The sequence below is a fragment of the Molossus molossus genome, unplaced genomic scaffold (genome assembly GCF_014108415.1).
Source record: "Molossus molossus isolate mMolMol1 unplaced genomic scaffold, mMolMol1.p scaffold_m16_p_15, whole genome shotgun sequence".
Lineage (NCBI taxonomy): Eukaryota > Metazoa > Chordata > Mammalia > Chiroptera > Molossidae > Molossus > Molossus molossus.
In genome coordinates this window covers 67,712,708-67,737,297 of record NW_023425350.1, presented here as the reverse complement: position 1 = coordinate 67,737,297, position 24,590 = coordinate 67,712,708, and the positions used below count along the sequence as shown (strand labels likewise).

At 48.4% G+C, this 24,590-nt stretch overlaps 1 protein-coding gene across 1 annotated transcript in view; it reads right to left on the bottom strand.

The window, feature by feature from the left end:
• ACOXL (acyl-CoA oxidase like) overlaps positions 1–24,590 on the bottom strand; it is a 310,943-nt gene that overhangs the window by 89,510 nt on the left and 196,843 nt on the right. The window contains 1 exon segment of the mRNA XM_036262440.1: positions 18,972–19,061. Coding sequence (XP_036118333.1) covers positions 18,972–19,061 — 90 coding nt within the window.

Below are 24,590 nucleotides of genomic sequence, written 5' to 3'. Positions count from 1 at the left end.
GCAGAGCATTAAACCAATCAGGGCCCTTCACCCCAGGGAGCTGGACCTGGCCCTGGGGTCCCAGCAGGACCACCAGACACAAATGGACCTGCATGTCCTGCGTTTGTATTACACCTGCATCTGGCCAGCCTCGTTCCTGAGGGCAGCTCAGTTTCACCAGGCGTACGGTTGACAGAAAGACCAGTGGACACGATTCACCACCAAGCATTCTAACTTTTTACCTGTTAGATCACTTCAGAGTAAGATTCCTTTGAGGAGAATTTTGAAAGATTGCCTGACTAGGCCCTGGCCGGTTTGGTACAACGGTTAGAACATCAGCCCGTGGACCAAAGAGTCTTGGGTTTTGATTTCGGTCAAGGGCACGTACCTTGGTTGTGGTTCGGTCCCTGGCCCTGGTTGGCGTCGTGTGGGAGGCAACCAGTCGATGTGTCTCTCTCATGTGGATGTTTTTCACTCTCTCTCTCCCTCCCACTCTATCTGAAGATAAAAATGGAAAAATATCCTTGAGTGAGGATTAAAAAAAAAAAGATTTCCTGACTGGAAGAAAAGAATGAAAGACAGAGGAGGGGAGGGGAGGGAAGAAGAAAGGGAGGGAGGAAGGGAGGGAGGGAATGGGAGTCCAGGAGAAAGAATCACTTCCAACTAATACACAAACTAACACGTACAATGCTCTGAGTAATTGCTGGGCCTGAAACGTGAATTTAAATTGTATTTAGGAGGATGGATGTATCTATCCAAAGCAGTGATTTAAGCCCCGCAAAAATTCATGCACTACTCAACTGAATTTAAGAGTGGTTAGTTTTTTTTTGTTTGTTTAGTTAAATCTGGATCAAATTTAATCTCTTTCCCCAAGGTCTCTTCCTAACAGAAAATAAAGTACTTCTGCCCTGACTGGTTTGGCTCAGTGGTTAGTGTTGGCCCTCGAACCAATGAGTTGTGGGTTCGATTCCACACAAGGGCACGTACCTCGGTTGTGAGCCAGGGTTGCGAGGGAGGCAACCAGTCGATGTGTCCCTCTCACATCGACGTTTCCCTCTCTCTCCCTTGCTCTCCCTCTCCCTCCCTTCCATTCTACCTGAAGATAAATAGAAAAATATCCCCGGGTGAGGATTTAAAAAAAGGAAATAAAGTGCTTCTTTGTGTTTCCTTCCTTCATTCCACCCCCATTTGTGGTGCACCTACAATGTGCAAGGCATCCACCGTCTATACTGAGCACAGTGTGGACTAGAACGGTGACTAAGGAACCTCCGTTCCGGTGGCACCTCCGGTCTGATAGGAGAGATCAGCACAGGCTCAAACACGGCACTCGGGGGACATCTGTCAGAACCTGAGCCCGACGGGCACAGAAGCACAGCAAATCCAAGTAGACCCCTTTTCTGTGATGATCAGGGAAGGCTCCTCTCTCTCCCCATCCTTATTCGCTCACTGATCTGTCTCAAAAGGTGTCTTTCAACCCCCAGATGCTGCCATCCCATGCACCTGGCCCATGTGGAATCGGCGCCCCCCGGCACAGACTGGTGCCCTCACCCTGGCTGCTGGGACCCAGGCTCACACAGCCCTACCCAAGCCTTGCTCTCCTTCCAAGAGTCCACTCGACCTTCCTCTCTGGCCTGGGCACAGCCCTGGGATTTCTGCCTCCATCCGGATCGAGACCTTGCTTCTGGAAGGGGAACACCGCCCAGAGCTATCAGGAAAGCCCCTCACGTGGTCCGCAGCGGGCCCTGGCACTGCGTGGATCCTCCATGCATTTACTGAGCATCTATTATGTGCCCTGCACAACACTGGCAGCAGGTGAAGGATACTGAGTTTCTCAGTGTGTGTACAGGCAGGCCTTGGAGATTCTGCGGGTTTGGTCCCAAACCACCGAAACAAAGTGAGTTGTTTTGTGATAAAGCGAATGATCTTTTTGCTGGGAGGTGGAGGTGGTTCTGGCTTTCAATGTGTAAAAGAACACAACATCTGAGAAGTACAATAACGTGAGCCACAATAAAGCAAGGTGTGCCTGTACCAATAACTGTGGTTAACACTGTGTCCCTCACTAACCCTCAGGGGTTATCGCCCCGTGTGGAAATGTGGGAAGAGGGGCTCAGGGGCACAAGGACCTGGCCCAGGCTGTTGCATCCCAGAGTAGGGGCTGAACCCCTGTGTGTGGAAATAGTATCCCACAGACCCCAGAGCTGTACCTGGTGTGCGGGAATGAGGCGGTGAGCACATGACCAGGGAGCTGGAATCAAACACTGAGGTTAGGCAGCATAGGACACGAGCAGGCCTGGCTGTGTGCAGAGCTCCGTGGGAGGGGGCACAGGTCCTGACAGCGCACACAGTGCTGTGTGCAGAGCTCCGTGGGAGGGGGCACAGGTCCTGACAGCGCACACAGTGCTGTGTGCAGAGCTCCGTGGGAGGGGGCACAGGTCCTGACAGCCCGCACAGTGCTGTGTGCAGAGCTCCGTGGGAGGGGGCACAGGTCCTGACAGCGCGCACAGTGCTGTGTGCAGAGCTCCGTGGGAGGGGGCACAGGTCCTGACAGTGCGCACAGTGCTGGGCACCCTCAGGGCGCCGACGCCCAGGCCAGGCGGGCGTTCACAGTCCGTCCCTTTGAGGACCCTCGCCCTGAGCTCCTGGCCCCACCGTGGCCGTCCCTCCCTCATACCCCCATCTCTTCCTGTTCTAGAAGTTTCCATGCAGTGTGAGCACATGTAAGGCCATTCCTCAAGTCCCAACAGCAACAACAGCCAAGTGTCTGGTGTCATAGGATTAGATGTGAGTGTGGAAAATAAAGGGCGACGAGGAGAATGTTAAAAAAGGACCCCAAGTTTTCTATAACTTGACTAAAGCACCAACCCCTCTGAGGAAAAATTCCCCTTGACCCCCAATGTTGACTTCAGTTGTTTCAAATTATAATATTACTTAAACACATGCAAACCTAAAACTAGATATAAACACCTCATATTTATAGCTCTTGTTCAACTATAAACGATGAAATCAAATACAAGCAAAGCTACAAAACCAAGAGATTCAAGTCAATGGCTCTAATAACACGTGGCAGACTGAGGTGTTAGCCCGGACGTGGTTGCTTTGGGTGGGCTCTGCCCCGGCCTCTGATGGCAGAGGGAGGCGGTATTCCTGGTCTAGGACTGCTTGCGACCCCCTCCACCCAGCCGCACGCTGCCCCTCGGCCTCACCGGGCACAGACACACAACTTCATTCATAGAAAACCTACATCTCTTCTTTCCTGCTTGGTTCCTGGTGACCAAGGGGGTATTAGTTAGTGCTAAAGGGCTTCTATAAACAGAGCCCAGAGCTAGAACCCACGGTGGCCTCTGGTTATAAGATTGTCATCCAGATAACCTGCAAAACGCACTTAGACGATTTCTGTTTAGATCATCGAAATGCAAACAAACAACGAACACATTCCTGTAAAGAACTCTGGACTCCAGTTTAGGGAACACTGCCAGACCCCATCTCGCTGCACAAACCGAGGCGTCACTGTAGGGCACGGAGAAGTGACGATGAGCAGTCTGGCCCCGGTCCAGAAGCTCGCACGTGGAGGCGTGGAGTGCCCGAGGACAGCTGTCAGACCGCTTCCATGCTACAGACTCCGGTGCAAAAACCTTGGTGCCGGTGCCGAGTATCAGACGGCCTGGGTCAGCTTTCCTCCAAGGGCAATATCCCCACGTCCCTGCGGGACCCCAAATGATCACATTTGTAAATGCTCCGTCTCAGTGTCATCCCCTCGGTGGATAACAAGCTGCCCTCCTCTCTCCGTTTCCAATGCCACCGGCCTGGCCTGGGCACCACAGCACCCCTTAGGTGGAGACTTGGTCCCAGCCCAGTCCTGTCTGCTCTGCTATGGCACCCACAGCCCTCACTAGGTGGGCCTCTTGGGTCTCATTCCATTCACTTCCCTCGAATTTTCCTGCCATCAGTGGGGCTGATTCTGGGTGTAAATCCCCATCTGTTGGTCTTGGGGGCAGATCCCTGAAACCATCTGCTCCTAATCCTGCCGGGTCGGGCAGCCCTCAGCCTGCCGGCCCTGCCTTAGCCTCTGAAGAGGCCCTGAGAAGAGGGGGGTACTGATCTGTCCCATAGGTAGGGCTGTCATCCACGCCCAGCACCCCGCACCGCTGCCCCTCACCCCTTGCCTTGGCCATCAGATCTCAGGCCCCGTAGTGCTGACCCCATGGCGCCGCGATGGAGTTCTCCCACCCTCCCCTCCGTTTCCGGGCAGTTTGCCCTCTTCTCCTCTGGCCTTTTGACGTCTCCACCTGCTGATCCCTGGGGCTCACCTACAGCCAGGCTGGGGCCCTGGTGATGAGGCTTGCTCAGGTTTACTGTCTGGTTCCTTCCAGGAGAGGACATACAAATGGCCAGGAGGCATATGAGAAAATGCTCATCGTCACTAATCATCAGAGAGATGCAAATTAAAATGACTAAGAGATATCACGTCACACCTGCCGGAATGGCCACCATCAACAAATCCTCAAACAAGTGTGGGCGACGATGTGGAGAAAAAGGAACCCTAGCACACTGCTGGTGGGAATGCAGACCAGTGCAGCCACTATGGGACAAAATGTGCTTCCTCAAAAAATTAAAAATGGAACTGCCATTTGACCCAGTGATCCCACTGCTAGAAACATAGCCTAAGAAGCCTGAAACACCAATCAGAAAGAATATATGTACCCCCATGTTCATAGCAGCACTATTTACAATCACTAAGATCTGGAAACAGCCCAAGTGTCCATCAGTAGATGAATGGATAAAAAAGCAGTGGTACATCTACACAATGGAGTACTATGCAGCGGTAAGAAAGAAGGATCTCTTTCCCTTTGAGACAACATGGAGGGACCTGGAGAGTATTATGCTGAGTGAAATAAGCCAGTCAGAGAAAGACAAGTACCACATGATCTCACTTATTTGTGGACTCTAATGAACAAATTAAACTGACAAACAGCCCAGCTGGTGTGGCTCAGTGGTTGAGCATTGACCCATGCACCAAGACGTCGCCACTTTGATTCCTGGTAAGGGCACATGCCCAGGTTGTGGGCCAAATCACCAGTGAGAAGGCATGAAGGAGGTGGCCAATCAATGTTCTCTCTCATCGATGTTTCTATCTTTCTCTCTTTCTCCCTTCCTATCTTTAAAATCACTTTTAAAAAAATTTAGCCCTGGCCGGTTTGGCTCAGCGATTCGGCCCGTGGACCAGAGAGTCCCGAGTTTGGTTTCCGCTAAGGGCATGTACCTTGGTTGCAGTTTGTCCCCGGCCCCAGATGGGGTCACGTGGGTGACAACCAGTCAATATGTCTCTCACATCGATGTTTCTCTCTCTCTCTTCCCCCCTCTCTCCCTCCCACTCGATCTGAAGATAAATGCAAAAAATGTCCTCAGGTGAGGATAAAAAAAAATTTAAACTGACGAACAAAATAGCTCCAGAGACATGGAAGTAGGGAACAGATTGACAAACTTCAGAAAGAACGGGGTGGGGGCAGAAAGAGATAAACCAAATAACTTATATGCATATGTGATAACCAATGGACACAGACAACAGTGCAGTGAAGGCTGGGGGGGTGGGGAGGAGAAGGATGTCAATGGAGGAAAAAGGAGGGACATCTGTAATACTTCCAACAATAAAAATAAATTAAAAAGAGAGAGAGTCCGGGTTCTCCAGCTGAGGTCCAGTCCTCACTCTGCACCACATCCCAGCACCCGAGTCCTGCTTATCTGGGAGAATTCGAATTTTCCCCAGTAGTGGGGTGGGGTGTACCCCAGGGCTGGAGAGTGAGGGGTGTGTGTGTGGGGGGGGGCTTCTTCCTTCCTTTGTTACTGTTCATGCCTTCTCCTCCCTCCCTCAGCTTTCATATTTAAAGGAGAGACTATTTTCGCTGGTTTTAAATATACCCGATTTTAAAAATTCAAGCCACATTAAATGGTCTTAAAGAAAAAGTGAAAGTGTCCTACCCAAACCCGCACCTCCAGGAATGACCATTCAGAAGCAGTATTTGTTCTGCGGGAAGGGAAGTGGCCAGTGTCAAGGTCCAGCAGGCTCTCCTGTCCTGTCCCAGTCTGCTTCCTATTTAGATCACGCTCTTCTCGAGTGCTTTTGTTTTTCCCGGAGCCTTGATGGACTTTCCTCCCTTTGTTTGAAGAAGAAACAGATGCCTTTTCCATCACCTCGCTAAGATCTTCCTGTTTCTTAATTGTCCCATTTCGAACCAAAATCACTTCCTTCTTGAAGTCCTTTTGATTCCTCTGACTTCCTGTTCCAATTTACACTAATTGTGTCGCCACACCACTGGTATCCAGGTATTTCTTTAAACCTTCTGCTCTTGGGTGAGCTCCAGAAAGGATACGTCTTCTGATTACGTCCTTTCCTGCTTTTCCGCCGTTCATCTACAAGTCATGCTTTCCCGAACGTGCGCGGCACAGAAATTTATGGAGCGTTTGAAGGTCCGTGGGTCTTTATTTCACCATATATTCAATCAATAATTTGTCCAGCAGTCACATTTTACAGTCAAGATAACTTTCTTCTGAATTCCAAAGGCATCGTTCTATTCTGTTCTAGACCCCTGTCCTTCAAAGTGTGGTTCGCAGACAGCAGCCTGGGCATCGCCCAGACCTGGGGAGAGATGCAGTCCCCGGACCTGAGTGGGAACGGGACGCGGGGGGGGATAGGTGCGCTGGGGCTGGACAGTGCCGTTCCAGCCTCCCCGCGGGGCTCCGAGGCCGAGGTCAGGCTGAGCCTGCCTTTCAGGGGTGCTTCTTCGGTCTAATGTCTGGGGGCCTCGCTTGGTCCTTACTTGGTGATCTTTTAGAGTCTGACCTTTTCCTGCTGCTTCTGCCAATTCGAGGCTTGTGCCTTTCTTTCGATCTGGAAAATTGTCTTCTTTTGTTTCTCTGCTTTTGTCTGCTTCTCTGTCGTCTCTGTTCCTCTTTCGGGAATATTTTCAATTTCCTAGGCTGATCATCCATATCAAGTAGCCTTTCCCTTTTATTTCTCTTCGCTTGGCTTTTCTGATGTTCGTTCTAAGACGTTTCCTCAAATGTATCCTTTAGCCCTTATGCTGGATTTTAAAAATTTTGCAAATGTGTGTTTTTACTATATTCTCTGCACTGTGGTTACCAGGGCTTAATGAACTATGGTTCTCTGAATGCTCATTCTTCATAGCAGGCTGTCTCTGTTTTACGAATAAAACGCCGTCACACATCGTGAGGACACCAATTCCTTTCCGCGTCTGTTTTGTTTCCTCCAGCGCCTGTGGTGCTGTTTGTCCATCTTGCTCCTTCTTTTCCATGCTGTGCATTTCCCTCAAGTGCCTGATCGTCCTCGTTAGATAATACTGTGGAACTACTATTCGTTTGCTAAAGTGTGAAGATGGTACTGTATATACGCAAGAAAGTGTCCTTATTTTAGAAAACGAATGTTGAAGTGTTTAGGGGTGATGTGTCCAATATCCACAACTTACTTTCAAATAGTCACACGAGAGAGAGAGAGAGAGAGAGAGAGAGAAGGAGAGAGAATGAGAATAAGAGAATATTTAAATATAGTGAAGTATTAACACCTGGAAGTGGAGAATATTCTCAAGTGTTATTGTAACAGTCTTTCCATTTTTCTTGAAATTTGTTTTAAAATCTTCACATTCAAACTTGGAAATAAAAAAGCAAAACAAGAATCTCTGAATACCCTGGAGAAAGCACCTCTGGGGCCGGAGCTCCCCAGGGGACAGTGTGCCTGGAGGAAGCCAATCCCTACGTGATCTTCAGCAGCTCCGCGTACCTCTCTGCCGCGTGCCCGGCAGCGAACAGTGTAGGAGTCTCTGCCGAATGTTCCTCAGGAAATCTGCCCAAGTGGATTAGGGAGGCTCCTGTCCTGGTGAATCTCTAATGAAGCAAAAGAAAGTGAAAATGGGATGTCATGGGTGTGGGTAGTAATTGGATTTGCTGGGGGATATGATTAAATTTCACCAGGGGCTTCCAACCCCGGCTCCAGGAAAATAATGAAAGGGTCAGAAGACCTTCCGACTCGCTGAGAGGGAACTGCGTGAAGCCGGCGGCGAGTCCCCAGCACGCGCCCGTTGTCCCCGAGTCCTCGCTCACGGGACAGCAGTCCCAGCACCTCCCAGTCCAGTCTCGTCTTCAGGCAGAGGCTGGACGCACCGGCTTCCGTGCAGACACTGTGGAGCTCGGCGACCAGTCATGTCCCCGTCTCCTGAACGCTCTCTCTACTTCAGTAGGTGGGACCGAAGCAGAATCCGGTCCAGAGGGGGAGCCTCCCCAGTAGGGGCAGATTCCAGCGGCAGTGCAGGCAGTCAGCCACCGTCCCCGTCCTCGCGTGGAAGCCGGGCAGCCTGGAAGCTCTGGGGACAAAGCTGGGCATGTCACTGACAGGCTTCCTGTTGGGGGTGTCGCCAATGGGCAAGCAGAGGGCTGAACACGTCCTCCCCCCCCCCTCCCCCAGGAAGCTCAGTGCTCAGGGGGCTTGGATTCTCACCCCAGGAGACCAGCCTTCCCCGCAGGCTGTCCAGCGTCCCTCCCAGGGTGGTTTCCAGAGCTGGTCAAGTGTTCTGACGTGGGAGGGGGCCGTCCTGCTGACAGGAGCCGTCACAAAAATGCCTGCTGTCTGCCCAGATCCCTCTCCTGCTCCCAACCCGTGTCTGGGTGTCTCTGCAGAGACACCCCCAAGAAACAACTGCCACCGCAGGCGCATCCACTGGGCTGCTCCACGAGTCCCTCCCATCGGCTTGCCCTGCTCCAGAAATCGGGCAAAGTCTCCGTCCGCTGAGGGCCCCTGTCCCGCCGCCAGTGCCCGAGGGCTGTTCCCTTTGTTCTTTTCCCAGTCACGTCACCGGACTTGAACGAGGAAGGAGCAGTGTGGGGTTCACGCCAACATCCTGAACCGAAAGTCCTCCCCCGGCCCCCAGTGCGCCCACGCGTGCTGCGGTGCCAAGTGTCTCCCGCTCGTTCTGGACGCCGTGGGGCTGCCTCACCCCCCCAACCTTCCGTCTGCCCTCTCTTGGCAGTGAGTCGGGAAGGGACCTGCCCGGTCTCAGGACACCACTGCAGGGGAGAGTTAACGCAGCGGGCCCGAGACCCCGTCCTCGGAAAGGCCTGCTCACGAGGCTGGCCCGGCCTCTGGGATCTTGGGTGTGGGGGACTCCCAGCATCCCCTCAAGGATCCGTGTGGCTCTCGGTGCCCAAAGGCTTGTGCCCACACTAGGGTTTATGCCACCAACTACTTTCCTTCTGATGGGAATTTTGACACGTGCGAGGCAGAGGCTGCCCAAGAAAATGGAACATCTGTAACAGTGTCAACAATAAACTGACATGGAAAGACAAGCCTTCAGGCTGGGTCTCCGTGAGCCTTCCTGGTAAACACGGCTTCACACGCCCGGAGAACACACCACGGCGTGACACTGCGGCTCAGACTCTGCCCCTTTGCCTCCCTGCCGATTCGGTGTTTTATCCTTTTGCTGCAATAAACCACAACCAGGACTGTGACTATGCTGAGTCCTGTGAGTCCTCCAGACACTGCCGAGTGCTCTCGGACCCTACACGTCCCACACCACTTACACAATAAAACAAGTGTTTCCTGCTCTTGCTAAGCCTCCATCGTGACCGAGGTCCTATTTGTCCAGCACGCACGGGAAAGATGTCTGTCTGCAAAAATGGCCAAGATGGTCTTACACAGCCTGGTTTTAGGGTCTTTGGTGACCTCCTTTCTGGCAGCCTGTGAAACTGGACCAGCCCTGGCTTCCACCCTCAGCCTGGGCCCTACAGCCCTGTGGGGGTTCCTGCTGCCTGTGGGCCCTCCTGCCCCTCTTGCGTTGGTAACGTCTCCCGGGCAGGCGGCCCGGTGTGCCTGCAGGACACCGCGTGGTCAGGGTCCCCCTTGCACTGCCCCGGCTCCATGCACAGGACAAACAGCAAGCAGTCCCTGTTTCTCCACTTCGGTTCACAGTTAGAAACGGTGACCACTCCCACCCCCAAATGAAACAGCCTCTCCTTGGGGCCCACAGAGGGAGCTGGCAGTTAAAACTCTGAATCATAACGTCAAAGCCAAGTGATGCTGACTGCAAGCTCGAGTCTAAAATATACGCCCCTAATAGAAAGCTGTTGGAAACCTCCCACACTGATCTTTAGATAGAGTAGAAGGGAGGGAGAGAGAAACATGGATGTCCCAGAGACCCATCGACTGACTGCCTCCTGCACTGGGCTGGGGATCAAACCTGTAGCCCAGGGACGAGACCAAGAATCAAACCTTGAGACTCAAACCTCGAGACCCTTCAGTCTGCATGCTGACACTCTAGCTGCTGAGCCAAACCGGCCAGGGATCTTAACCAGTGTTTTTAAACAACATTTAAGTAGGAGGGAGTCAAAAGAACTAGCCAGCCCTGGCCGGTTTGGCTCAGCGGTTAGAGCATCGGCCTGCGGTCCAGAGAGACCCAGGTTCGGTTCCCGCTAAGGGCACGTACGTCGGTTGCAGTTTGTCCCCGGCCCTGGTCGGTCGTGCGGGTGGCAGCCACTCGATGTGTCCCTTTCACATCGATGTTTCTCTTTCCCTCCCACTCTACCTAAACAAAAAATGGAAAAAATGTCCTCAGGTGAGGATAAAAAAAAAAAAGAACAGGCCATTTTTAACCTACCAAATTAAAAGGCTTCTTAAACAATTCCCCCAAATCATGTACTTGACTAGAGATTTCTCTGTGAGTGAAATGGGAAGGGTAGCAGAGAACTGTCGCTGAGTACACGCCACACTTCAGCTTTCGGTGGGCTGGACTGTGCACCTGAACACCATTCTAAAAATATCCGCATCACTCTTTAAGTCAGCACTTTTTTCATTATACACATTCTGATTACAGGATTACAGTCCTGGTTAGTGTGCTCAATGGTTAGAGCGTCCGCCCCTGCACCGAAGGGTCGTGGGTTCAATTCCCAGTCAAAGGCACCTTGGTTTGCCGGTCCCTTGGTTGCAGGTTCAATCCCTGGCCCCGGTTGGGGCAAGTTCAGGAGACAACCAATCGATGTGTCTCTCTCACATCCATGTTTCTCTCTTTCTCTCCCCCTCCTTCCTTTCCACTTTATCTAAAAAAATCGATGGAAAAAATATCCTTGGGTGATTATCAACCAAAAAAAAAATGTATTATTTCAATACAGACTTTTTCAATCATCCAGAGACCTTACAACATAGAGATAACTGTATCTAATATTTTGACATATCCTTCTAAAGTTATCAATGCATAGGTTTTTCTTTTTCTCTTTCTTTTTTACACTTTTTCTTTTTATATAGTTGTAGATTCACATGCAGTTGTAAGAAATGATGCAGCGATCCCATAAACCCTTTACCCAGTTTCTCCCAAGAGTAGTATCTTGCATAACTATAGTGCAATATCACAAGCAGGAAAGTAATGTTGGGACAACCCACCGAGCCTACTCAGTTTCTGCCAGTTTTAGATGCAGGTGTGTGTGTGTGTGTGTGTGTGTGTGTTTACTTCTATATAATATTTTCACACGTGTAACTCTGTGTGACCACTACAAATACATAACAGCTCCATTCCAAGTATATTTCATGCTGCCTTTAAAAAAAAAAATCCTTACCCAAGATTATGTTTTACTTTGTTGATTTTTAGAGAGAGAAACATTGATCCATTGCTTCCTGTACTTGATCCATTGCTTCCTGTACACACTCAAACCAAGGATTGAACCCACAACCTAGGTACGTGCCCTGTGGTATACGGAACGACGCTCCAACCAACGAAGCCACCCGGTCAGGGGTCTCATGCTGCCTTTTCATAGCCACACCACTCCCTCTCATTTCCCTCCCTCGCTCCTGGCAACACGGACCTGATCTCCATCTCCACACTTCTGTGTCTGCATGTGGTGAGAATATTTAAGATCTACTCTCTTGGCAACTTTCAAGTATATAATACAGATTGTCAGTTATAGTCACCATGCTGTACATTAGATCCCAGACTTACTCATCTTATAGCTGGAAGTCTGTACCTTTGACCAGTATCTCCCCATTTCCCCACCCCCACCCCCTGGCAATCACCATTCTACTCTGTCTCCATGAGTTTTGCTTTTTTATATGCCACATATAAGTGATGCCATAGAGTATTTGTCTTTCTCTGACTTATTTCACTTAGTATGATGTCCTCAAGGTCCATCCATGTTGTCTCAAATGGCAGGATATCCTCTGTTGATATGGCCAAATGATATTCTACTTTATATACACACCACATTTTTCTTTATCCACTCATGTGTCTATGGACACTTCGGTTGTTTCATTGTCATGGCTATTGTCCATAATGCTGCACTGACCATGAAGCTACAGATATTTGAGATCCTGATTGCTTTTCCTTTGGATAAACAGTCCGAAGTGGGAATTGCTGTAACATATGGCAGTTATGTTTTTAATTTTTTGAGGAACCTCCTAAAATTTTTTAGGAACCTCCTAAATGTTTTTTAGGAACCTTCATAGTGGCTGTACCAATTTAAATTCCTACTAATAGCATACAAGGGCTCCCTTTCCTGTACATCCTCGTCAACACTCATTACTTCATCTTCTTCAGAACAGCCATTCTAACCAGTATGAGGTGATATCTCACTGTGGTTCTGATTCACATTTCCTGGTGATTCATAATATTGAAAATATCTTAACATAGTATTCTCGGCTTTGTATGTCTTCTTTGAAAAATGTCGATTCAGGTCATCTGCCCATTTTTTAAGCCAGATTGTTTGTTTGTTATTGAGTTGTGTAAGTTCCTTGCATATTTTCAATATTAACCCCATACTGAATGGTTTGCAAATATTTTCTTCTATATTTCATAGGTTGCCTTTTCATTTTTTCTTTCTTTTGTAGTGAAGAAGCTTTTTAGTTTGACTTAGTCCCATTTGTTTATTTTGCTTTTGTTGCTTGGGCTTTGGGTGTCATATCCAAACAATTGTTGCCAAGACCAGTGCCAAAGAGATGTAACCCTATGTCTCCTTCCAGGAGATTTATGGTTTCCGCTCTTATGTTTGTCTTTAATCCATTTCAAGTTAATTTTTATGAGTGGTTTGAGATGGGGGTACAATTTCATTCTTCCACGTGTGATTATATAGTTTTCCCAGCTCCATTTATTGAAGAGATTATCCTCTTCCCATTAAGTCTTCTTGGCTCCCTTGCCAAATATCAGTTGAGCACATAAGCATGGACTTATTTCTAGGCATTCGATTCTGTTCCATTGGTCTATGCATCCATTTTTGTGCCAGTACCAGACTGTTTTGATTACTACAGCAGTGTCCTGCACATCGGACATGCTCTGATTTTCCCCGTGGGAGAAATTGCAGACTGAGGTCTTCTTGTCACAGCCATGCTACCTTCGGGGAGGGGTGATGCAGGTGAAGGGAAACTGTTTCTCTTCCCTTCTCTAGTGTGTCCAAGCGCAGATACAGTTTTTTGCTCCAACAGTGTCCGGGAACTTCTCCACTGGACTCCTGGACTTCCACAAAGGCACTGTCATCCATGTGTGATTGTCAAAATTAGTGCTTTGGCAGGAAGAGAGCAGAAAACTCCTATTTCATCATTTTAATGATGTCTTAGAATAAGCTTGTCTACGTCTACAAAATACTTTGTTGTGATTTTGATAGGAATTTCATTAAATCCATAGATCAATTTGGACAGAATTGGCATCTTTGCTATGCAGAGTCATCCAATCCATAAATATAATATGTATCTCCATTTCTTTAGGACTTCTTTGATTTCTTTCAAGAGCCTTTTGTAATTTTTAGCATGTAGATCCTATAGATGTTTGTTAGATTTACACCTAAGTGTTTTATTTTATTGGGACAGTTATAAGTGATACTGTGTGTTTAATTTCAGTTTCCACATGTTACTGATTAGAATACAGAAATAGTAATCATTTTTGTGTATTTATTTTATATTCTGCAGTCTTGCTGAACTTGTTAGTTCTAGGGCGTCTTTTTGTAGATTCCTTGAATTCTCTGTGTAGACAATGATATAATATGCAAGTCAGTACAATTTTTATTTCTTCCCTTCTAACCTTTGTCTTTTATTTATTTTTCTTGCCTTTTTTCACTGGCTATAACTTCCAGCTCTGTGTTGAATAACAATGATGGCAGTGGACACCCTTGACCTATTCCTGATCATAGGGAGAAAGCATTCAATGTTCCATAATTAAGCATGATGTTATAGTTTTCTGTAGATGCTTTTTATTTAATCAAGAAAAGTCTGCTCTATTTCTAGTTTGCTAAGACTTTTTACTATGAATTGTTGTTGGATTTTGTCAAATGTTTTTTAATACGTAAACCAGTATGATCATGATTTTGTTCTCCATCGGTCTGCTAATGATGGATTGCACTGACTGCTTTTTGAACCTTGAAGCAGCTTTGCATAGCAGGCATGAACTGCACTTGCTCATTCATTTATATGCTGCCAGGTGAAATTTGCTAATGTTGAGGATTTTTGTATCTACGTTCATGAGGGTTAGTGATTTGCAGTTTTCCCTTTTTTGTTCTCTCTGTCTAGTTTTGATATCAGAGGAATACCACCTATATAAAACTGAGTTAGAAAGTGTTCTTAATATTGGTTGAATCTTATTTTTTATTTTGCCATTCTTGCTAGAGTTGGCAATTTTGTCAATTCTTTTCAAAGAAGCAGCTTTTTGTTTCATGGATTTTCACTGCTGTTTTCAATTCATTGATTTATGCTCTTTTCTTTATTATTCTCTTTCTTGTGCTTGGTTTATGTTTCTTTTGCTCTACTTTTTCACTTTTCTTGAGGTGGATACACAAGTGATTGACTAGAGGCTCATCCTCTCTCCTAAAGTGAGCATTAATGCTATATATTTTCCTATCAGCACTGCTTCATGTATCCCACATATTTTGCCATGTTGTATTTTTATTTTCATTCATTTTATATATTTTTAAAATTTCCTTTGAGCTTTCCTGTTTGGTCTATGGATTGTTTGGAAGCATGTTATTTAATTTCCATGTGTTTGGAGATACTCCTCTGGTCCTTTTGTTATTAACATCTAGTGTCATTTCATTGTGGTAATAAAACATGCTCTGGATGACCTAATTCTTTTAAATGTGTTCAGGTTTGTTCCATGCCCCAGGATATGGTCTAGGTAAATATTCCATGAGTACTTGAAAACATGTATTCTGCTCTTGTTGGGTATAGTGTTCTATGTAGTTGGCCCTTCAACCATACAGGGGTGAGGGGCACTGACCACGTGTGCAGCTGAACCCTCTGCCTACATGAATTCCCAAAGGCCAGTGGACCGTTGAACAACACGGGTTTGAGCTGTATGGGATCAACTTAAAAAAAGACCATGTGTAAGTGAACCTGCCCAGTTCAAACCCGCCCTGCTCAAGGGTCAACTAGATCCTGTTGGTTAATTGTGTTGTTCAGTTCTTCTATGTTCTTTCTGAGCTGGGGACTAGTCTTTCTATCAAATAGCTGAGAGTGAAGTGTTGAAGTCTGCAACTATAATTATTGATTTGTCTATTTCTCTTTTTATCTCTATCAGTCAGGTTTCCCCCCAGTATAACACTATGCATAGTTTTACTAATGGTTGCTCTAAGTTCACTGTGTGTGTGTGTGTGCGCGCGCGCGCGCGTGCACATGGGTATGCATGTGCACGTGTATGTATGTGTGGAAACCTCACTTACATTTATGTCTTTTACTCTCCCCTTTTTAAAAAAATATAGTTGTCTGAAGTAGTTCCTCTATACACATTGAGCTTTGCACCAAAAGGAGCTATGATGTTGCTTTAAACATCAAATATGATTTTTAAAACTCATGACAAGAAGGACAGTGTATTATATTTACCCCTATTTTATATATTCCAATGTTCCTTCCTTTTTTGGAGTTCCAAGCCTTCTTTTGTTATCATTTTCTTTTCTGTTTAGAGAACTTCCTTTATTCATTCTTTAAGAACAGATTGGCTAGCAACAAATTCTCTTCGTTTCCCTTAATCTGATATCTTTATCTCCCTTTCAACCTGGAAATATATTTTCACTGGATAGAGAATTTAGAGTTGACTGTTCTTTTCTTACGGAACTTGAAAGTAATGAGAAAATCATTACTTTCCCTGAAAGTAATGCACTATTTCTCTGTCTGCTTTTGAGATTTTCCCCATGCTTTTAGCTTTCAGAGTTTAATTATGATGTGACCTGCGGAGAATTTCTTTGCATTTCTCCTGTTTGGGATTTGCTCAGCACCTTGAATTTTCAGTGCCCTGTCTTCCAACCAATCTGGGACATTTTTAGGCATTGTTTCCTTGACTACTTATTCATCCTCATTTACTTTCCTCTCCTTGTGAGACTCTAATGATACAAAGGCTCTCCGTTATTGCCCTAAGGTCCCTGAGACTGCTCATGTTCATCCAGTCTGTTCAGACTGGGGAACTTCTATCGCTCAGTCCTCAGCTCTTCAGCGTCTCTGCTCCATCCTCTCTCCTCTGCTGTCTGTGTCGTTCTCCAAATTCGCTATTTCAGTTACTGTATTTTTCAACTCTATAATGTACTTTAGGTCCATTTTTATTCTATCTCTCCTAAAATGTTCTAGTATTTTTATTTTTCAATAGTATTTGTAATTACCTGTGAGGTAGTTTTATGATGAGCACTTTAGAATCTTTGTCAGATAAACCCAACATCTGACTCTTCTCGGTGACATCATTGATTGATCTCTTTCAAGTTTAATGTGCGGTTTTTCCGTTGCACCGGGGGTGCTTGGGTATTATATTGTGAGATTGTATTTGATCTTGAGCACAAGGTCTGGGTGTGTCTGTGTTCCGTTTCCCAGTGGGCGCTGTCAACCTCTCTGGCAAAAGCGGTGCACTGCCTCACGCCCTGACAAGAAGGACGATGTATTATATTTACGCCTGTTTTATACATTCCAATGTTGCTGCAGACCATGGGGTGCAACTTCCGCTCCCTCTTGGACTTGCTGGCAGCAGGGGAAGTGGATGGGAAGCAGAGAGTCAACTAGCCCAATTTCCCATCACCTCCTCCTGCCTCTCACTCATGCTGGGTAAGGGCAGAGGCCAACCTTCCATTGGCTCCTACTAAAACTAGAGAAGGAGGGGAGGGGGTATTAACTAGCCCAGCTCATCCCACCACTGATGCCATTTGTGGCTAGAGGCTTGGCTCCCACTGGGCCCCTTTAGTATGGGGGTGAGAGGACAGGGAGAGAAGGGATCAAAGTGCTCATTAGTCCTGCTCCGCACTCTAATTTGGTTTCATGTAGCTTTGTGAGTGGGTAACTACAGCTCCTCAGTGGGCCCACTACACCAGGGGTTGGTAATGCGAGTGGTGACCAGCCCTGACTCACAGGTCCTGGTTCAGCCTCGTTGACATCAGATGGAAGTACGGTCCACACTCAACTGGGGTGAAAGGTTGAAGTATAGTAGTGACCAGCTCCACCTGACCCCACCTCCCTGGGTCTTAATGCTGCAGGTGGAGGTGAAGGCTGAGCTCACCCACGGGCCTGCTGACATTACCCTGATGGGAGTGTCTGAGCAGCACTCCCTGCAGCAGCCAGGGATGGAAGACACTCCCCTGCTCAGCCCCACCACCACCGGGCTGCTACACCTGCTACCTGCTACCTGCTCCTGCTTCCTCAAATTGGTGTGTGTGTGTGTGTGTGTGTGTGTGTTGCAGTCATCAGGCCACCGCCTTCCCTGTCCTTTGGCTGGAGGGCACATTCCTGGAGCACACTTTGCCTGTGCCTGACAGAGACGCAGGGCATGTGCCTGCCCGGGATTCACGGGCGGCGGCAAGGAGACCCAGAGCACCGGCGGGCTTCCTCCTCCGGGCAGCCTGCCTCCTCGCCCCTTTCAGCGTCTTTCTCTGCTGCTTTTGCTGTTACATCCCGGGTGTTTCACTGTTAGAAGGGAGTCCCTGGAGGATGCGGCCACTCCATCTCCGCAGAACCTGAGGTTCCTTTTTTTTTTTTGAATACGTAATTGTGATCACATCCTATATATAATTTTATATCATTTTTACTTACCACGTCATAAGTTTTTTATTTCTGTAATAAACTGTTGGTAAGAACAATTTGAAAGGCAATATAATTCCCCACTGAGCGGTCAGAACATGGTTCACATAATAATTTTCCTATTGTTGAAAATTTAGATCCCAACATTATTGCTATAATAAATAATGTACTAATGAAAATGTGTGTGCCTGTATTTACGATTTAGGATTATTGCCTTAGATGGAGTCCCAGAAGCAGACACCCACATGGCCCAGTAGGAACATGGATGAGCGCCCCCTACTGTTTGCACCCACACTGGGCCTCCAGCGCACCCTTAAACCTGAGCCGTCTGACCGAGAGCCAGGACTACCTGGGCCTTCAGTGCAGTTCTCTGATCACTGGGGAGGCTGACCAACTGCCCTCTTTTCGGTTTTTTAAAAATTCTCATCCAAGGATATTTTTCTGTTTATCTTCCAACAGAGTGGGAGGAAAAAAGAGAGAGAGGGAAACATCGATGTGAGAGAGACACATAACTGGTTGCCTCCCGCACAACCCCAACCAGGGCCAGGGACTGAACCGCAACCGAGGTACATGCCCTGGACTGGAATCGAACCCGAGATTCTTTGGTCCTCAGGCCATCGCTCTAACCACTGAGCCAAACCGGCCAGGGCTGCCCTCCTTCTGTAACTCTCCTTTCACGCCTTTTGCCTGCTCCTTTTCTGGGGCCTATGTACTCTTTGGGATTAGCCTTCCCAGAAGAAGGATCTGACTCAATATGCACAAGTAGTTTTCTTAAACCAAAAGAGGTAGAGTTCAACTTCCAAGACGAGTGAGGAGAGAAGAACGTAGTCCCTGTTCCACTTGGCGGAAGAACACCTGCCAGAGAGAAGCAGGCATCAGAGGAAGATAAAGCACACAGAACACTTCGGGTTTCTGGATACTTCTTGGTCCCGAAATGTATGCTGTTTGAGAAGCATGAACATTTCCTGAATCTTACCTGCAGCAGAACAACATTGTCACCTTCAAAAGTTACAAACACATCTGTGTCACATTTCAAGCCCGAGATTCGGTTTTCCATCATGTAACCCTATTGCAAAAAGAAAAGAAACACATTTTAAATTTGCAACCCCTGCATTACATTAGAAACAACTAACATTTTATTTGAAATTTTAAGGAACACACAAAACTGAGAAGAAAATAGCTTTATTCTCCTACCCAGAATGATCATTCTAAAAATTTTGAGCTATCACAGTAGCTTTTGGAGCGTAAATATTATTTTGGGTGTTACTGTCATCAGTAGTACAAACATTCGAAAATAGGCGTGTCATATTTTTTCAAAACATTTCAACAAATTATGCTAATTTCTTTCCAAATCGTATGAATTCTGATTAATGTCAAGGTATTAGTGCCTCCACCCTACAATAGACAGAACGGTGTTTCCCCTCCCACCCCACCCCCAGTCCTTTTAAAATGAGCAAATACACCTATGATTCTTGGAAGAAAACATAAATCCTAAATTGCCACTCTGCATCTCAATGTCATTAAATACTCTGCATCATGAATTCACACTCAAGCTTTTAGCTAGGTTTTTCCCTCTCTTTTCCCCCTGAAATCCTTACTTAAATGGCAGGAGCCTGCTGCTCCTTTTCAAAGTGTGGATCAAGCTTCTGCACAAACTGGGAGCATCAGCTTCTCGGGAGAAAGCTGCTCAGCCCCAGGCACACCCTGAAGGGAGAAAAGCCTACCTCTGTTTGGCCTCGGGCCCTCCCCTCCCGAATGCCCCGTTCCATTTCTTCCAGCTCCTTGCTCTCCTCATTACATTTCCAGAACTCCCCACTCAGAATCTCCCACAAACCCGGCCTGCGTCAGGAGCCGCGTCGGAGGGCCGCCCTGCACCGCTCCGCGCCTGCAGTGAGACCTCCGCTCCGCCTGGGGCATGACAAGCGTTCGCCCTGTGGCCCTGGCCAGGCCCTGAGCTACGGGGCTTCTTGCAGGCAGCCCGATCTCCAGGGACCCTGACGCCTTGGGGGGCCGGCCTCACGGCTGAAAATGGTCACGTGAGCCGCAGAAGCCCGCATTTCCTGCAGCGCCCTGAAGTCCTGCGAGCGTCGTCGGCGGGTCCCACCCCGGTGACGCCCCTCGTTCCCTGTCCCCCCGCGCCAGGGCAGTCCAGGTCTCCCGGGCTGTGTTCTGTAGATTACAGGAGCAAAGGCGTCTTCCCGACTCGGCAGGAACCCTGAATTACTGTCCCCCAGGTGAACGGACTGTATTTATGGGTAAATAAATCAGTAACATCTCCCCCTGGAGAAGTCCGGCCCCTGCCTCCCGGCGCACGCACAGGTCGCCCCACGGGGCACCACCGAAGCGGACTCTGCCTGATGCGACCCGCCTCGGTGTCTCCCCGCAGCACTGACTCGCTTGTCACCACCTCGCTGCCCTCTGTCCAGGGTCCCCACAAGCCAGACGGGGAGCTCGACCCTAACTCCGTGCGCTGTTCCACTTCATGGCTTCGCGGCGCAGCTGCCCTGCGAGGCCGGCGTGCCCGTCTCACGGGGAAGGGAGCTCGGCCGGGCTGTTGGCATGGTCTTCAACAGCGTCTCAGGGTCTTGTGAAAATAAGGTGAACACGACATGCAGGACCTCAGCGTCAGGAAGAGACAACACACACAGACGCACAGCTGCTCGGTGCTCCAAACCATACAGGTGAAGAAACAAAACGCAGTGTATTTGAGCATTTTGCTGTAGTTTCAGTCAGTTCGGGAGAGAGGAACAGGCTCTCTGCACCCCGACACCCACAGTTAACTTGCTGGCACTGCCCGGCCAGCCGGCCCCTCAGGACTCTGACCAGGGGGCCATAATCCACCCCCAGGGCAGCAGAACCGGGCAGGACGCTGCCAGCCTCCCAGGGAACGGGCCCAGAGTCCTGTGAACCTCACAGCAGTTCTTCGAAGACAACAGAACTGGTTTCTCCTCCAGGCGGTGAACCTCAGCTGTGAGCTCCTCTTCTAGATCCAGTGAGACCGTGTCACAGCCGAAGACTCTGGGCTCGCCAGGGCCCCGGCCGAGCTGAGGGCACGTGGCCCACAGCCCTTGCCCAGTGTGCAGGCAGCCAAATCGACCAGCAGAGACACCAGGGGCCCACCCCACACGAGGCCACGCTGTGACCAGATGTCACCCCAATCTCTGATTTCCTACAAACAGGCCACAGAGGCCCATTCTCATCAACGGCCAGGACCTTGGGATCTCAAGGTGACCTGTTTGAGACAGGCCGAGTTCCGAAAGTCCCAGGCATCGAGTTCTGTGTGAGCGTGTGCTCCAGATACCGGCTGGGGACTGGCGCTGTCTTCCCGAGGGACCTGAATTCTACGTGTGCGGCTCCCAACTCTTGGGAACAGGTGATTATAAACAGTGTGTGCACATGCATGCCTACGCCTTAAAGGTTGTTTTCTAATTAAAAATGGACTTGTAAAATTAATTACTGAAAGCAATACATAAGCATTGTGAAAACAAACAAACCAAAAAATAAAGAATAACTAAAGAAAAAAGATAAGCAATCATCCATAATCTCACGATGTGGGTGCCTGAGAGAGAAAGACCATGAGCACAAGGCTTGGGATGGGCACCGAGGACAGCGAGAAGAGGGTGGGTGCAGTGGGGAGCAGGGGGGGAGGCCCAGAGACCAGCAGAACAGATCTGGCAAAGGGAGCCATGGAGTGTTCTGGGGGAGCAGGCAGGTGACTGGGCATGGGAGGGACATGCGCTGTCGAAGCCTCACAGGGGAGTGGACTGAACTTGCACCCTGTACATCCTGGTTGGGAATCTCTCCACTGCAAGACCTGATCATTTGGCCCTCAGTGTACCTCAGGTTAAAACTAAAAATTTACTTTGGGGAGGCCTATAAAAACATTACAGCCCTGGCCAGCGAGGCTCAGTGTCAATCTGCACATTGAAAGGTCACAGGTTTCATTCCAGTTCAAGGGCATTAACCTGGGTTGCAGGTTTGATCCCCAGCCCAGGTCTGGGTGCGTGCAGGAGGCAACCAATTGATGTGTCTCTCTCACATCGATGTTTCTCTCTCTTCCCCCCCCCCCATCCCATCCACTCTTTACAGATCAATGGGAAAAAAATATCCTCAGGTGAGGATTAACAACAACAACAACAACAACAAAACATTACAGAGAGTATGTGGATGAGTGTGTGGCGTTTATGTGTTCTGGGCTGAACTGTGTCCCCCCAAATTCATACGTTGAAGTCCTAACCCTCAGGATCTCAGAATGGGACTGTATTTGGCAATCGGATTTGTAAAAAGGTGCTGGGTTAAATGAGGTCATGGGGGTGGGCTGTGATCCATGAGGACAGGTGTCCTTATAAGAGGAGACAGGGGTCCAGATACACACAGAAAAGAGGCCAAGTGAAGACCCAGGGGAGAGAATGAGATGAGCCATGAGCCAAGGAGAGAGGCCTCAGGAGGCACCGGCCTCGTCAGCACCTTGATCTGGGACTTCCAGCCTCCACGATTGTGAGAAAAATACATTTCTGTTGTTTAGCCCTGGCCAGTTTGGCTCAGCGGTTAGAGCATTAGCCTGCGGACCAGAGAGTCCCGGGTTCGGTTCCTGCTAAGGGCACGTGCCTCGGTTGCAGTTTGTGCCCGGCCCTGGTTGTGGTCGTGTGGGTGGCAGCCACTCGATGTGTCTCTCTCACGTCAGTGTTTCTCTCTCTCTCTTCCACCCTTTCTCCCTCCTCCTTGATCTGAAGATAAATGCAAAAATGTCCTTAGGTGAGAATAAAAAAAAAAAATTCTGTTGTTTAGTGCCCCCAGTGTAAGACATTTGGTTACGGCAGTCCCAGCAAATTAACTCGGCATGTGTGCGTGCGTGTGTGTGTGTGTGTGAGAGACACTCATGTCGAGTGCCATCCTGAATCTAGTATGCAACCAGAGATAATGGGCATTGCTCCTGCGGTGTGGATGAAACCTCCGGAGTCTTAGGACATCTCTTAAGGCCTCACCTCAAGGCCCTCAACAGCACCTTGGGTTTTCATTACGAACGAAATGGGAGTTCCCATCACTCTCGCTCTTTCCACAGTGAACGCTGAAGCAGAGGCGTTTGCTTACATTCAGGTTGGGGGTGGGGCAGAGATGAGAAAGAAGAGGGGAGGAAAGAAAGAGGTTTCATCCAAAAAAAAAAAAAAGTGAATAATATTTTCCATTAGCTTACTTCACTCTTAATATATTAATAAAAAACATGGAAGAGACAGCGGGAACTGTAAATTCCACGCTCCTGACGCCAGAGGAATCCTCGGAGACACAGACCAGAATCTGGTCTCGGAGAAGCGCGCTGGGCAGACAGGTCCTCGCTCTGCTCTGGGTTACGTCGGCCTCTTAGCAAGTAATTGTGAATGTCGTCAGGCTGTGTCCCGTTTCAGCAAGAGCCCACAGAACATACTCTGTGATTCAAACTCTGCGCACCAAAAGCTTAATATTTTCCTGCTGTTTATAACATCTGATTTTTTTTTTACTGTATGATTACATTTAATAAGTGCATCGAAACAAATTAGAAACAGGCTTTCTTTTCTCTTTTAAACAAATTGATGGTAAATTTTGTTTATTTGAAGAAAGAGAAGGAGAGAAAGAAGTAGAGAAAGAGGAAGAAGAGGAGGAGGAAGAAGAAGGAGGAGGAGGGCAAGGAGGAGGGCAAGGAGGAGGAGGAGGAGGAGGAGGAGAAAAGAGGAGAAGAAACAGACAAAATCAATCTTATCTGCGAGGGGAGGGTCAATTGATAATAGAGACCAACCAGGAAGGACTGTGAGTTAGTTGCATTAATGTTATGCCTGTGTGTTTCCCCCATCCTGAGTAGGGAGAGCTCGGATGTGTGACAGCCAGAGAGTGTGACACTCACTGCACCCTCTCCTGGAACAGCCGTGATCTGGGTGGGGTCTCCTGACACCCGAGTGTGAGGTGCACAAATGTTGGATGTTCTGATGGAAATGACGACACGTTGTCCCACCCGGCCCCGTGTGCTCTGAGGCGATGCTACACTCTCAGGGCTCATGCAGTGGGGACAGTGGATGGGAGAGGATTCACTCGTGGGCCCCGTCACCAATTGTATATGGAGGGTCTCGTGTCGCAGGCATGACACTACATGTTGCAAACCGAAAACGTGGTCCTGTCCTCAGCAGAGACAGGTAGAGAAATACAATAGGTAATTAAAGAATCTGTGGTTAAGTACCAAAGAAAAAGATCAAGGTTCCATGAGAAAACAAAAAACAAGAAAGACCTCTTCTAACTAGATGCCGGAGGAGGTTGTCGGGGGCTGTTTAACAAGAAAAGGTAGAGAGGAGTCAGCAGGGCCAGGAACGGGACAGAGCTGACTTTGCTAACGAGCAGCCTGTGCGGACACCTGAGGCCACGAAGAGGCACAGGCCATGTGGGGACAGGAGACCATCTCGGCTGCAGGTGGCGAGTTGGGGGAAAGTGGCCCAAAGACCAGGACAGAGAGGCAGCCGGGGGTCCAGTGGCTGGAGGCCTCAAGAGCCATCCTGATGTTCATTTGGGCGCAGTGTAAAGCCGTAAGTCACCTTAGGCTTTGGAGTAAGGTGGCTGATTTTAAAAGCGGCTC